General features: G+C 54.2%; 2 protein-coding genes across 3 annotated transcripts in view; one reads left to right on the top strand and one right to left on the bottom strand.

The window, feature by feature from the left end:
• LOC148755263 (uncharacterized) overlaps positions 1-11,776 on the top strand; it is a 35,172-nt gene extending 23,396 nt beyond the window's left edge. Inside the window, exons 3-4 of the mRNA XM_088792467.1 lie at positions 6,747-6,895; positions 10,574-11,776. Of these exons, the coding sequence (XP_088648593.1) occupies positions 6,747-6,895; positions 10,574-10,652 (228 nt within the window). The 3' untranslated portion in view covers positions 10,653-11,776. The remainder of the gene's footprint in view (positions 1-6,746; positions 6,896-10,573) is intronic.
• The window catches only part of PEBP4 (phosphatidylethanolamine binding protein 4), a 207,464-nt gene that overhangs the window by 23,991 nt on the left and 169,640 nt on the right, over positions 1-13,833 (bottom strand). The gene's annotated exons all lie outside the window — the stretch shown is intronic.

A 13,833-nucleotide genomic window follows, 5' to 3' on the forward strand; every position in this document is an offset into this window, starting at 1 on the left:
AGGCTAAAGCTTGGACCACGGGATTAGGAAGAGCGGGTGTGGGAAGGAATCTCCGGGCCCCTGGCAGGAGACCAGGACGGAGATGACTGATTAGGGCTGAGGTCTGTGAGTAAGAACTGAGCTGGTCTGTTACCCTCCTGGAGTCTGAGCGCCAACAGCAGGGAGGTAGGAGAAAGGGGGAGCCTCCGTGGGAGCTGGAGTCATCCAGGAGCAGCCAGACCATGCCCTCCTGTCACCCTCCTTCCTGTGCCGTAGCAGGAGGCTGCGGGTTGGCCTGCTCCCCTCTCAGTGCTGCAGCAGAACAATTAGGAAGTGGGTGCAGCTGGTACCCCAAACAAACAGGGCTTGAGAAACTTCGATCCAAACAACCCAGTGGAGGGGAGGGAGCTACAGGGTTGCCTCCTCAGGCCTGGCTCTTATCACCGCCATCTCTCATCTCCAGCATCCAGTCTTTCTGGCTGGGTGGCTGCAACCCCAGGAGGGGAGGACACATAAGCTGGGAGGAGACAACCTGACCAGACCTTGGCTTCCCAACTCCAGCTGGACAGAGGGGCCCAGCAACCCCTAGCATCTACCTTGCCTAGGGATTTGTACCCCAGGGCTTGTGAAGAGTCAGGGAGCACTGATGTCTGGACTGTTTGCTGAGGTAGAAGTGACAGCTACATGGGCACATACCCCCATTACCCCCCCCCCCGCCGATTATATGGAGTAGGGACAAGCTTCACCGACTGCTTCTCAGAGCACCTGGCTCAGCAGTCTCTCCTGGTTCCTGCCCTACTAGTCCTTCATCTCTCTTTTTGCTTAAGAGGTGCCCCTCAGTCCCCTACCCTGTCCCACCCTGCTGTTTACTGCCAACCAGGAAATAGCCAACCGTCTCTGGGCTACTCTGCCCTCCTGTGAACCATCTATGAGATGCGGGGAGTCCTGGAGGACCCAGGTCACAAAGGCTGGGGGAGGGGTAAGGGTGGGAGGAGGATGGAGCAGGGAGGGGAGCCCAGCAATTGTGAGCCCCTCTGGCCTCCTTGGGGGAAGCTGGGAGTAGTGGTGGGAGCCAAGCTCCTGGGCCCCGTTCTCTGCTTTGTTTCCCTCCTCTGCCCTATTTTAGGTTCCTATACTCTGCTCCAGTGGGAAAATAAAGCATAATCCATACTTTGGGGCCTCCTCTCTCTTTCTTCACCAAAGAGCCCAGGTCATGTGAAAAGGAAAAAAGAAGGAAAGGAGGATGGGAGGGAGGGATGGAGGGAGGAAAGAAGGAAGGAGAGAGAATTTCTGGGAGAAAGCTTGGGGATCAAGAATTTTGAGCTAGAAAAGATGGTGGTGGCAAGATGTGTAGGCTCCGTGAAGCCCCGTGCTCATTAGAAAATATGACAGTAAGGAGAAACAGTCTAAGTCTCATTCAAATCACATCCTGCTCTTTTCCGAGGGACGGAGCGTGACCTGGGCCCTAGTCTCCTAGCCCCTTGCTGCTCAGAGCAGCAGCAGCAGCTAGTAGGAGCTCTCTAGAAATTCAGAATCGCGAGCTCCACCCCAGACCTCGCGAATCAGAATCTTCCTTTTAATCAGAACCTGAGGTGATTTGTCTGCACATTTAAGTCTGAGAAGCACTGCCCCAGAGTCCTGGGCCCTGCTCCCTAGTCCCTGGGGTCTCGGGACTGGACAGAAGGCTCCTTGTCAGACCTGTGGTGGCAGCAGTGGTGGGACCATCTAAGCTGTCCCGGACCGTTTCCCCTTTTAAGTCTCTTCCAGGCTCTGGGGTGCCCTTGGTATCACCCTTCCCAGGGCAGGACCTGGCTGACCTTTAGGGCCTCAGGTGGCCCCAGCTCTCAAGTCGGAGTATTTGGACTGGTCAGGCACCTGGGTGAGCCGAGGACGTGGGTAGACTGGAGAGGTTGGGTCTCAGCCAGGACTGGGAGACACTAGGCCTGGGGTGCACCTCTTCTTTCCTGCACCCCCTCTTGGAGCTGGGAATAGCACTCTCAGGTCAGTGACTCTCGGCATCTGAGCCTCTGAGTTTCTGGAGTTGGGTAAGGCAGCCCTTCCTGCTGGGCAGGGGGTGGTGGCTGTGTGGCTATAGCTGGGTACACTGTTGATAGGAGCTCCCAGGGGTGTCTGACATCCACTGGTGCTGCCTTCCCCCATCACACTCCCCGCTCCCAATCATATTTGAGGAAGGGCATGATTATTCCCCAGGTGTTCTGGGACCTCGGGGAAGGAGGAAGCAAGAGAGCATGGCTCCCCCTTGTAGCCTGCAGGCCCGGAGGAGGGTGTGTGAGGTGGCCTAGGTTTGCGGGTCAGGGTCTGCTCTAGGGCTCGGAGGCCTGCAGCCCAGGGACTCCCACAGTGTTCTCTCCTCGGAGATGCCCCAGTAAAGCTGCCTTCCTGACCAGCTGCCAGTCTGCCCTCAGGGTCCTTGGCCATGCCAGGGCCTGTGTGGTGGGCCTTCGTGCCCCTGCCTGCCTGTGTCAAGCCAGGCTTATTTGTCTGGGCCAAGAGAAAAGTGGACGTGGCCCACCAGTGGCCTGCTGGGGTCCAGGGCCACATAGACGTCAGCCGGAACTAGGGCGTGCTCTCATTCTGTTGTGTCACCTTTTACAGTGCCTGGCAGGCAAATGCCAATCTGGGGAGCTTGGCAATTACAATGAAAAAACAACCGAGACTGCGCTCAATAAACTCCACCCTGACCTCACAGTTGGTCCCATCCATCTCCGGAATGCTTGGGGACTGACATAACCCCAAGGAGAGGAAGGGAGATCTACAGCCTTCTCTGGCAAGGCCAGCTGAAGCGGGGTCACTACACTGCCCCTTTAGTGAGCCGTCATCTGTTCAGGGCCACTCAGCTGAGCCCCATAGGCCAATGGGAAGGATTGTGTGCCAAGGACCCTGGCTGCCCCTGGAGCCAGCTCCCGCCTTCCTCCTGGCAGGTGAGGGCCGGGCTGGAGACTGTAGCAGTGCTTGGCTTCCAGCCCTACGGGGTGCATCATCTCAGAGTGTGTTGAAATGAGCTTTTGCACAACCATGAGGAGGGCCCTGCAGTTCCAGGTGACAGCGCCCAGGGCCACAAGGAGATGGGAGGAAAGGGGATGGGGTGACAGCAAGGGAAGAAGCCCAAAGATGTCAAGGGCCCGTGGCTTTGGGCTCCACAGCTGCTGGCTCCCCAGGCTTCCAGGTCTGGGGTTCAGCCTGCCTCCTTCAGTCCCCACCCAGGTGGCTGGCCCTCCGAGGCCTTCCGCCCAAGGGGTCTGGGATTCTAGGCTGCAAGTCCATCCCTAGCCTATGCCCTAGGGAGCTGACATAAACTTCTCCCCAGAACTTTTTGTTGTGAGCAGTGAATGTCCCTGATGTCCTGGGCTGCAGTGCACAGGCAAGGGGCCTTTAATGAATGCAAACGACAGCTGATTAATCTGCCAGCTCGGGAGCCCTGTTCCTCTCTGTGGGGTCTGGCCACGCTCCATTCAGCCTCAATGGCCTGCACCAGCGGGGTGGGCTCTAGCCTATTGCTACTTAGATTCTAGCTCTAATGGGGAAGAGGGCAAGCCCCCGCCCCTCCTCTGCCCCCTGAGCCTTTGGTCCTGTCATGCATGAGGGGCTGGCCATGGAGGAGTAGACTTGCCCCTCACCCCACCACCCTGTCACTGGGTGTTTCCCTACAGGAAGGGGCCGATTGCAAGGAGAGATCCAACTAGCTGCTCAATAAGATTTGTGTGAAGGGATTAAATTTAGGAGGTAAGTGGGGGCACTGTCTAGACAATGGCAGATGCTTTGTTTTCTAGTTAACTCACTAATAGTGGCCTTGATAAAGCAGCCAGACCATCAGATCATTCACACCACGGGAAAAGGCAGAGAGAGAACTGGGACTAGGAGATTGTGCCTCTTTCTATCCTAATTCACCTGCCCTGGCTCCTGGCTACTGTCAACACAACCCACTTTTATTGAGCTCCTGCTAAGTACCAAGCACTGTACTGTGTCAGGGTGGCTTCAAGTCTGTGGGGACACGAGAGTAAAGAGGTAATTACAGGTGTGATGAATGTTAAGAAGCAGATTTACAGAGGGCCTAGTCTGGAGGGCAGGGAGGACTTCCTGGAGGAGGCATGAATAGGCTCTCTACCTGAGAGTGGTGTTTGATGGAACAAGGGGATGAAAAGCTTTGTGCTGGGATGAGAAGGCCCCTATTTCCAGACTCCATCTACCAGGCCTGGGCTTTCAGGGTCTTCGTATCCCCAAGAAGCCCCAGGCCATTATCAAGACTCCTCCTTGAGCTGCCTGACCCTCCCCTTGGCCTGACTGGCTGCTGGGGAAGGGAGGATTGGGGGGGGGGGGTGGTCAGTGGAGAAGCAGGAAAGGGGGTGAGAATCTGGCCTAGAGTGGAGTCTGCTGACCTTTTCCTGGGCAGGGCCCCCTACCGGGAAGAGAAGCAGAACTCCCTTTGGGGGAGAAACCCCTCAGTTTCTACTGCAATAAAGAAGGGGCCCGAGCTCTCCCTGCAGCCTCTAATGACTGGGTTGGGTGTAATGAATATCTATGTACTCATAAAACAGGCTAATGACTGCCCTCATTTACTAGACCCCTTTCATCCTCACCCGTTCCCAAATCAGAAGGGACCCTTCTGGGGGCTGAGGCCCACAGCCTGGTGGCAGCCACACACCCCAGCTATTCGGGGTGGGGGCCAGTTGGTTCCCGAGCCTGAGGCCCCCCTGGAGGCTGCCTTTTCCTCCTCCATCATTTATCTGTTTGAATCAGCCCAAGGAATTTGGGTCGATGGCTGACCAGCCTTAGAAGTAGGCAAAGGATAGGGAGGAAGGAAGCACACTCAGCCTGATTCTGAATAACTGTGTCGACACTTGTAACAGGTGGTGGCTGTGGCAGAGAAAGAGCATTTAGCACCGCTGGAGGTACCACGCCCCCTTCCTCTGCCCAGGTACTGATAGGAGCCCACAGAATCATCCCAGCCTAGACTCCAACACCTGAGAAGCCCTGGACTCAAGGAGGGAGGGGCTCTCCTACTGAATCACCAGCAGCACCTGTGTTTTGCTTGGGAGGTCTCCCGCGCAGGGACTAGCCAAGCCTGACCCTGTTTGGCTTCTTGGAACCTGGTGAGATCACAGCCCGGGGTGTTGTGGCTGCAGGCCAGGGTGACCTGCTAGTACGAAGGGAGGATTTTTAAAGAGATACTTGCCCTTGTGTTCCCAGGATTAGTTCAGTGAGAGACTCAAGTTGTTCTTTGAGCACCCCCTTTTCTCTTACATTTGAATGTAGAAATTGGTCAGGGGAACATGAAATCACTTGGGATAAAAATATATAGTGGAAATAAACAATCCACGTACATGGACAAGACCCTGGGGGGTGGCGGTGGAGGGGGTTGGAAAGGGGTCATGGTGATCAGTAGCATCCAGGGGAGGTGGGATGGGCAGAATTAGAGTCCCCAATCCCCGCCAAGGATGGAGAGACAGCCTGATCTGCTTTCCCCAGAGTTCTGGAACGGCCTAACTGTGGTCTTCCAGTTAGAGCCTAGGCAGGAGCCATGGGCCCCCATGACAGAGTCTGTCGGTAGCCTCAGTGTTCTCGTGTGGGCACTGGCCCAGCCCTGTCTCCAGGCCATCAGTAGATAACTGGGGTCCGTGGAGGGCAGAGGATCCCAAGAAGGCAGGTTCCTGTGCCCCTAACCAATCTCCCTGCTTCTTCCCCTGGGAGACAAGTAGCCCCTTATAATGTAGGGCAGAAAAAGCACTGGTCCCACATAGCCTCTCCACTGGGGCACCACAGTGGGCAACACTCAGAGAGGCACAGGTTCAAGTCCTCCGTTTGGGAGAGTGGGAAGCAACAGGTAAGGTGAGTCACTCTGCGGTGGTGTCTTGGATGTTAGAGAGTGACAACCACCGTCCTCGACGCGTGTCAGACACTCTCCACTCTTGAGGTGTTTCAGGCACATTAGTGCCACTATGTCAGTCAATCCTCCTTTACAAGGAGGCAGGAAGAGCAGAGACGATCACCCCAATTTGCAGGTGGGGACACAGCCCTGGAGAGGTTAAGTGACTCGTTGGAGATTGTAGTCCCAACCGAAGACGCCAGATCTGGGAATGGAATGCAGGTGTCCTGGCCCACGATCTAAGCGCCCTGACTCACAGCGCAATGTTCTTTGGCCTACACCTCGTAAACAAAGGGGGCTGTGTTAAGGAAATGTGTTCTGAAAAGAAAAGGTGACTTCTTTCCCCTTTGGTGGAATTTCTCGGGTGTCCCTGGATGTGTTCAAATGGGGCTAAAAGACCATCCTACATCTTCCTAAGTTCTCTCCTGGATCGTGCCAGGCCTGTGGGCAGGAAGATTTTCTGACAGGGACAGGCCACTTTCTCCCACGCCCTCCTGACGGAGGGGAACCTGCGTGCCACTGTGGTGGGGACTGAGAGAGGTGTAGGCTGTGATGGGTCAACACTTCCCCAGCCTGGGGTCCCGCAGAGGCACGGGCAACCTGACCAGGGAAGTGGGACCTGGAGGGACCTGGAGTGGCCAGGTGACACGGGAAGTCCTGGGGCCCTCTGGCTAGAAGTTTTGCTGTCTGAGACTGAGGCTCTCTCAGGGCCCTCGTCAGCATGACCAATAAGAGCTGAGGTTCCTTATAAGCTCGGCTGTGTATTTTCTCGGTCTCAAATGCCCTCCTCTGATTCTCTATCTTTCCGGTCCAGTTCACACATCTCTTCCGCTATGTATGCCGCCTTCCTCAATTGCCCTTCTCCCACTGCTTCCTCCCTCAGACTCTGCTGGGCACTATCGTGGTGTGGACCCCACTCAGCCTAGACCTGCAGCCGCTGGTTCTTCTCTCCTCTGTCTGGCAGCACCCCCCGCGGCATCTTGTCCCCATATTTCTGCATCTCCTGCTCCTGCGGCAGGGGGAAGACACGCTGTAAGTGCCTGGGGCAGAGGGGAGGGACTGCCACACACCCGGTGCCTGGGATGGACCCACATCCACCAGTCCCCTTGGTCATCACAATGCCCTGCAAGGCAGGAAACTGAGGCTGGGGTGGGGGCAGTGACTCGCCCAGGTCATTGGGTGGCAGAACTGGAAGTAAACCCAGGCATTCTGATTTCAGACATGATGCCCTTTGCCCAGCTCAATGCTGTCTGTCAAATGTTCACTTAGAAGAATGTGGGAGAAAGTGACAAAATGGGTTCTGCTCCTGTGGAATTGAAGGTGTTGTCCCCTGGCTTGAAAAATGCACTCCACTTGTGGTAGGAGAAGCATTCTCATTTCACTAGAGTCAGCTCCCACCCTCCCTCCCTGCCTCCCTTCCTTCCTTCTTTCCCAAGAAACATTTTTGCTGCAGTGAACTGTGAAGGGGCTGCAGGGCCATCCCTGTTAGCTATGCCCTCCCAGTGGAGAGAGCAGGGCCCCCTCTCTGTGAATCCAGAAGCTCAGCTGTGGAGCTGCCCAGGGCGATGGAGAAGCCCTGGGCACAAGGGCTGCTCTGTTTGGGGACAGGTTCAGCTCTTTAGGTCTGGAAAACGACCAGATGCTGTATATCGTGGCCCCTGGCTGTGGGTCTGTGATTCTGTTTTCTGGCCCTTCTGGAGTAGGGTGGGCAGACAGTGTCAGACCCCCAGGACTAGGAGCAGTTGGTCCAAGCCCGCCACAGGGGAAAGCCACAGGATATCCCTTCCCTTCCTTCCCCTTCTGTCTTATTTCAGCCTCCTCCTCCTCTGTCCTCTCTCCAGGGCCTTTCCCTTCACTCCTCTCTCCTCCTCTCCCTCCCTCACAGGGGACCCCAACCCTCCATCAGGAAACAGTTCCTTCAGACCATCTGACCCCTGCCTCTTCCTGTCCCACACAACGTTCTGCGACGATGGAAATGTTCTAGCTCTGGGCTGTCCTGTACAGCAGCTGCTATCGAACGCTTCAGTGTAGCTAGAGCCACTGAGAAACTGCGTTTTCAAACATTTCATTACGTGTTAAGTGGTTTTAATTTAAGTAGGCACATGTGGCTAGTGACTATTGAACTGGACGCCAGAGCCCTAAGTGACACCAAGTGCTGGACTCCCAGGAGGTCCCTGGAGGCACCCCTATCCCTGTCCGGGCGCTGACCCCTCCCCTAAGTTCCTTTATGCTCAGCGTCCAGATCTTTGACCCATGAGAGGCCCCAGAAGCCTGCATCCTGGGCTTGGAGCTGGGTGACCTTGGGCAGTGGATCTGCGAGCCTCAGTGGCCTCTTCTGTAAAATAATGAGGATAATTTCTTGCAAGCCTCAGGTTTCCTTCCAGCTCTAAGTGGCGTGCTTCTTTGGGCTGAAGCCTGCTCTGATCATATTTGGGTGAGTCAGTGTGAGCAGCAGGGCAGGTGGTGTGTGTGTGTGTGTGTGTGTGCGCGCACATGTGTGCATGCATGCATGTATGTGTGTGTACATGTGGGGAGGGGATTATGAAGGGCAGCAATGAGACCCTAGGGGATCCTACTTACCATTCTGACCTGCCTGACTGATTGTCCTGGGACTAGGAAAGAGGTTAAAGGGTCTGTGACTAGGGGAAGGTTGCAGCCTGATGGCACCGCAGGCAGTGTTGGCCGTTCCCTGCCCAGAGCTGTTCCAGCGATGCCCCAGACTTCCTCTTTTGCCATAAAAGTCTCCCGGAAAGCCTTCCCACAGAGGCCCTGGGGGCTTTCTCAGGGAATGTGTGTTTGTGTGTGAGTGCGCACACTGTGGGACAGGAGCCCAGGCCGTGCACGCTCCCCGTGGAGCTGTGGGCCCTGGCATTGGAGGGATGTCTGTCCCGGCTTGGGCGGAGGGAGGAGGAGGGGTGTTGCCTGGACCTGGGCCCTGGCTTATGCAATGCTTCGACTCTTAGTCAACTTAACGTGGACATGCACGCACATGCTGCGTGCACACACACAGACACACACGTGTGTGCACTGTAGGGAGGTGTATGGAAGGGATATAAATTAGCCTTGCACTGCTTTGCCCCTACCGAAGCGTCTGCTGTAGCAGCTCTACCCCCACTTCTGGAAAGAAAGGGGGGTCCCCTGAGAGTGGGCTTTTCTTAGTCTCCTTGGCATGATGTGGCTCCAAGCCTGTGGCTGGTGTCCAAGGGGCCCTGAGAGGAGCCCTCTGGGGGAGGGGAGAGAAGCCCACCAGCCAGTCTGTAATGGGACACAACCATAGTGTGGAAAGAAGAGGCTGCCTTTTCTTCTGCCCCAGAAAGTGCCCAAGCCTCGGGGATCCTGGGTCACAGAACCCGCCCGGCGGAGAGTTGCGTCAGAGCGAAACTGCATGCTAGATGCCTTGGGGGAGAGGGCACTGAGGGCATGTGGTCTTAAGTTTCCATCCTTAGGTGCTGAGGGCCAAATCCCAGGCCTCCAGCAGCTCTGCCCTTCCCCACCGTTCTTCTGGACTAGAATGTACACAGATGTAGGTGGTCGCAGGGGTGAGTGAAGAATGGGGGGGGGGGGTGTATTAATCTGAGGTCACCAGGCTCTAATCAGCTCTGAGTCAGAGAGGTGAGTGGGAACAACTTCAGGTAGTCTTGGGGTTCCCCACAAGCAAGAGCTTCCCGGGAAAAGTCTGACTGGAAGCTATGCGGCTCTGACTGCACACTAGGTCTTTCTCTGCCATCACTGTACTCTGCAGGAAAACAGAGAGGACACTACAAACCAATAATGTAGAAGCAGACTAGCCTGGAGGCAGGGAGTTGGACCAGAGGACCCGTTGGGTCCCTTCTAACTCTGTAAGTCCACACATAGCACTCACCACATTGCGCCTCTTGGCTTGGCAGACCCACACTGGTCCACTGAGAGTTTGGGGGATCTCACTGTCGGATGTGTGTACAGAAGGGTGTACCCCACAGAACTCTGTTGGAGTTTCTGAATTTGCTCCCATGTTTTCGCTTCCCCAGAAGTAGGAAAGAGAGTGGAGATAGATGGAAAGATCTGCAAGTTGCTCTTTGGTTACGCATGGTCTTGGCAAGAAAGCCGTGGGGTGTGTTCCTCCTTTATCATAGCTGGTCACCCGGATTGCCCACAGTACAGTGAACGGGAGCCTGAGGTCTGGCTGGTTGGTACTCCCCCATATGTCTCTGGAGGCCTCTGTGTAGCTCTTTTTGCTTAAATATGTGGGTAAAAGTCCCCTCTGTGTAATGTCAGCCCTAGGAGCACAGCCACCTTCCTGGGCTCACGATTTGCCTCTACCCTGTTAGAGCTGGAAGCCAGGCCTTCACCAGACCCTTCCTCTACCTGTCTGCTCTCTCCTTGGACCGGGGTGTCACCATCCAGGGCATGGCCACCAAATACAGCACATGGATCAACTCTCTGAGATGGTCCCCATTTGCCTCTGTCTGAAGATGGCCACGCCTTCCCTTCCTTTGATCAGATTTCCCATATAGGTGGGTAGCTGCAGACAGCTGTGGAAGCACAGGTGAGCCAAGGATGTTGAGATCTAAAGGGGGTTTCGAAATCCCTTGCTGAGGTCTACCCTCTTATTTTACTGAGGAACCAATTCAGGGTCCCAGCATCAAGGACCATTTATAGGTCTAGAACCTCATTCTCCTAATTCCCAGTATGAGATAATTTATAGCAAATTAACTCTTTCTCTTTTTTCAGGAGCTCGGATGTGCAGTGGGGCTGGAATTTGGAAAAACTCATCTGGGCAGAAGTTTCTCTTCTTCCAAACTCCAGGTGACTGGCTCTGGGCACATGGCTGGTGTTGAATAAATGCTCGTTGATTGATCTGCATCTCTGGTGACTCCTCTCTCACCTTCTGTAGGAGCTTGGTTTGCCCCTTCACTGCTCTCTTCCTCTAGATTTCCACTCCTGCTGGGTAGTTACGGAGGAGGATGCCAGACCACACAGTCCCCCATCCCGAGGGTCCCACTTTGCTCTCTCATCGCTTCCTTCAGGGCTGAGACCTGAGCAAAGGAGTCAGTCTATACAGGGGCAGCCACCCTGACTAACTGTAGAGAAATAAACAAGATGGTATTGTGCCAGGGGAGAGGAGTTAACATCAAAAGTATCTCAGAAAGGAAGAAAGCCAAATTTTTATGTGAGATGCATGGACAGGGGAGAGAGAGAAAAAAAGTGCCTGGGTAATTAAGTTAATAGGTTTCTTAAAGAATGCCCTTGTGAGTGATGTTCAACACAGTCAAGTGTTGACAAGAAGGTATTGAACTTGACGCCCACACAGCGGGCAGAAGCATGCTCTCGGCTCCGACACACCTTCTTTGTCTGAAACTTGTAGTAAAACTCAGCACTGGGTTGTGAAATGTATTCCAGGGGATCCATGCTGCAGGGGTTCCAAAGTCAAGCCTCTTGCTTCCAGATAGGGTTGAGGTGGGCGAGGGTGGCCAACCCCGACTGGGATCCGAAGATTAGGAGAGGCACGGCTGGGGATCTCTGAGGGCCCAAGGAGGTCACCAGACAATTTGTGACTCTTGGGGGATAATCCAGAATGAAGCCCTGCCCCTTCCCTCCGAGGCTCCGTTGCCTTGGGGAACTTGGGTCTGATACTCAGGAACATGTGTGCGAGCCTAGGGCTTCCCTGTCACGAGGAACTCCTGGAAGAATCCAGATGAGTATGTGAATACAGATTTTTCCTTTCTCTTAAATCTGTAATAGGAAGATAGGGCCCCCCAATCATTGGTGGGCTGGTGGAAAGGAGCCTTGCCTTGGAAGAGGAGGAGGAGGGTGTGTGCGTGTGTATTTATATTTAAAGAAAACTTGGGGCTGCTCTTGTTTGAAACACAGGTTATACACTGAGCATAAATTACTATTCTTAAAAATAAAGGAACACCTCCTTTTGCCAAGCAACCTGCCTCAAAGACCCTTTGCCTGCTACTGGCGGATCAGCCTGCCTTCCTGCCCAGCTGTCATCCTTTCCTCTCGTCATCAGCCATCTACTCACCCTGTCTTCTTTTTCTGTTACATTAGGCTCAGACTTATCGGGCAATCAGAGTTTTCAGGTTGGGACCTGAACCTCAGGGACTCCGTCACAGTTACAGTGGCCAGATTTGTAAAGTGGAAAAATGGTGACACGACTGTCTTTGTGAAAGAAATTTTCTGTCTTAGATACTTAGCAAAACACTTTGAAAATAAAGTAACCTAAGTCTATGGTTGTATGTTTCCTCGGAGACAGCAATTTAAAAACACCCGAATCAATGTCCATGGTTAATGGGTTTGCAGCCCGACAGAAAGACCAACACTGCCCCCCACTCACCTAAAGTCATATCTAAAGGCTGTGTGTGCCTGTGGATGTGGGGGGAAGAGCAAAGTGAATTGGAATTTCCCCTCATTTAAAAAGGGTGGTCAAGGAAGGTAAGCCCTTCTTGTACCTGGAAAATTTGGGTGAGCTCCTTGCTCTTGTTCTGGGCACTAGCCCTTGTTCTGGGGGCTCATTTCTGCCCGGAGAAGCCTGCTCCCACCCTGCCATCCCACTGCTCAGAGGATGTAGGATTCTGGGGTTTGCACACGCTCACTCCTAAGACATTTCTATTTCCAGCAAAAGGGAACAATTGATCAACTCTCTGCCTAACTCCCAACACATTAGGACACATTATTGAAAAGCAAGTTCTGGGTTGAGGAGGGCATACCTGTTAATTTTACACTTAAATTTCCCATTCCTCCAACACTTGCCATCCTATTCTCCATCATGGAGACGTATCACTGCTAGGTCTCTCCTTTTCCTGATTGCCCAAGTTTGAGTGTCCCGAGAGCAAACTTGTCTTGAGACAGGCCTGTGGCTGGGAGTAGCCTGGCAGCCTAGTTCACCACTCTCTTACTGAGCTGCCTACTATGTACAGAGCCGGAGCTGGGGGCTACAGTTTCTGCCCTTAAGGAGTGTGCAGCCCATGAGCTGCCCGCACCATCCCTACAGACCCAGGGAACAGACGCCCTGCTCAGGAGCCAGGAAAAAGCTGTGAGCATCCCAGACACGTGCAGGTTTCTAGAGAAATCACCTCCTCAGGTGATTTCCCATTTCCTCCCACCTCCCAGCATTGAAACTGGGGAAGCCACGTGCATTTCGACAAGGAGTCAACGATTTAAGGGCTTCTGGATGGACTGTTAGCGGGGACATCGTTTTGTATCCAACTTTTTTTGGAAAATATTTATTTCTTCCCTGGGAGACACCTAACCAGAGCAAAGCAAACTTCTTAGTCTTGACAAAATAATGACACCAGATTGGTGATATTGCTCGTGTATCTCACGTGGGCAAAGAGTGTTGGGAGAACGTGAGAGCTGGGCAGCTCCCTCCGCTGCCAGGAGGCTGAGGGTGAACTCCGAGGCAGAGCCCTCTGGAGAGGCCACCTTGCTGCAGTCCTGCCCAGGCCACCGCTCCTTGTGGAGGGCAGCACCCAGGGTCCTGGCATTGCTGTGCTCTGCTGGCCTCTCAACATTGGCTTTTGGGCCAGACTTCCCCGGCCCTGTGTGGGAGGTGTGAGGGGCTGGAACAGGGAGGCAGGAAGTGAGCCCAGATGGGCTGTAAGGACAGCTGTGCAGGGAACAGTGACTCTGGTGGGTCCTTCCCCACAATCTCCAAGCCTAGTGTACCTGCTCATGGATGGGGTGTGGACTGGGTTTGGGTCCCAAATGGGGAAAATGATGGGATGAGGGGTTGCTGAGGGGGTATATTCACATGAAAAAAAAAAAAAAAAAAGAATGTTGCTGAGCTCTGGGGGGAGCAGAGGGACAAAGGGCAAAAGTGAAAAATAGAAGCAAATGGATCGCATTGCATCTGCTCAGGATGGGCTTCTGGCTTGTCATGGCTCCAGAATGCTCACGGTCTGGTGTCTCCTCCTCTGTGAAGCTGCCCACCACTTGCTCCCCAGTAAACGCATAGTCTTCCCTTCTCGGGGCTCCCAAGGGTAATG

Source organism: Rhinolophus sinicus, chromosome 15, assembly GCF_057876585.1.
Source record: "Rhinolophus sinicus isolate RSI-liver-muscle chromosome 15, RSI-T2T, whole genome shotgun sequence".
In the NCBI taxonomy this organism is placed as follows: Eukaryota; Metazoa; Chordata; class Mammalia; order Chiroptera; family Rhinolophidae; genus Rhinolophus; species Rhinolophus sinicus.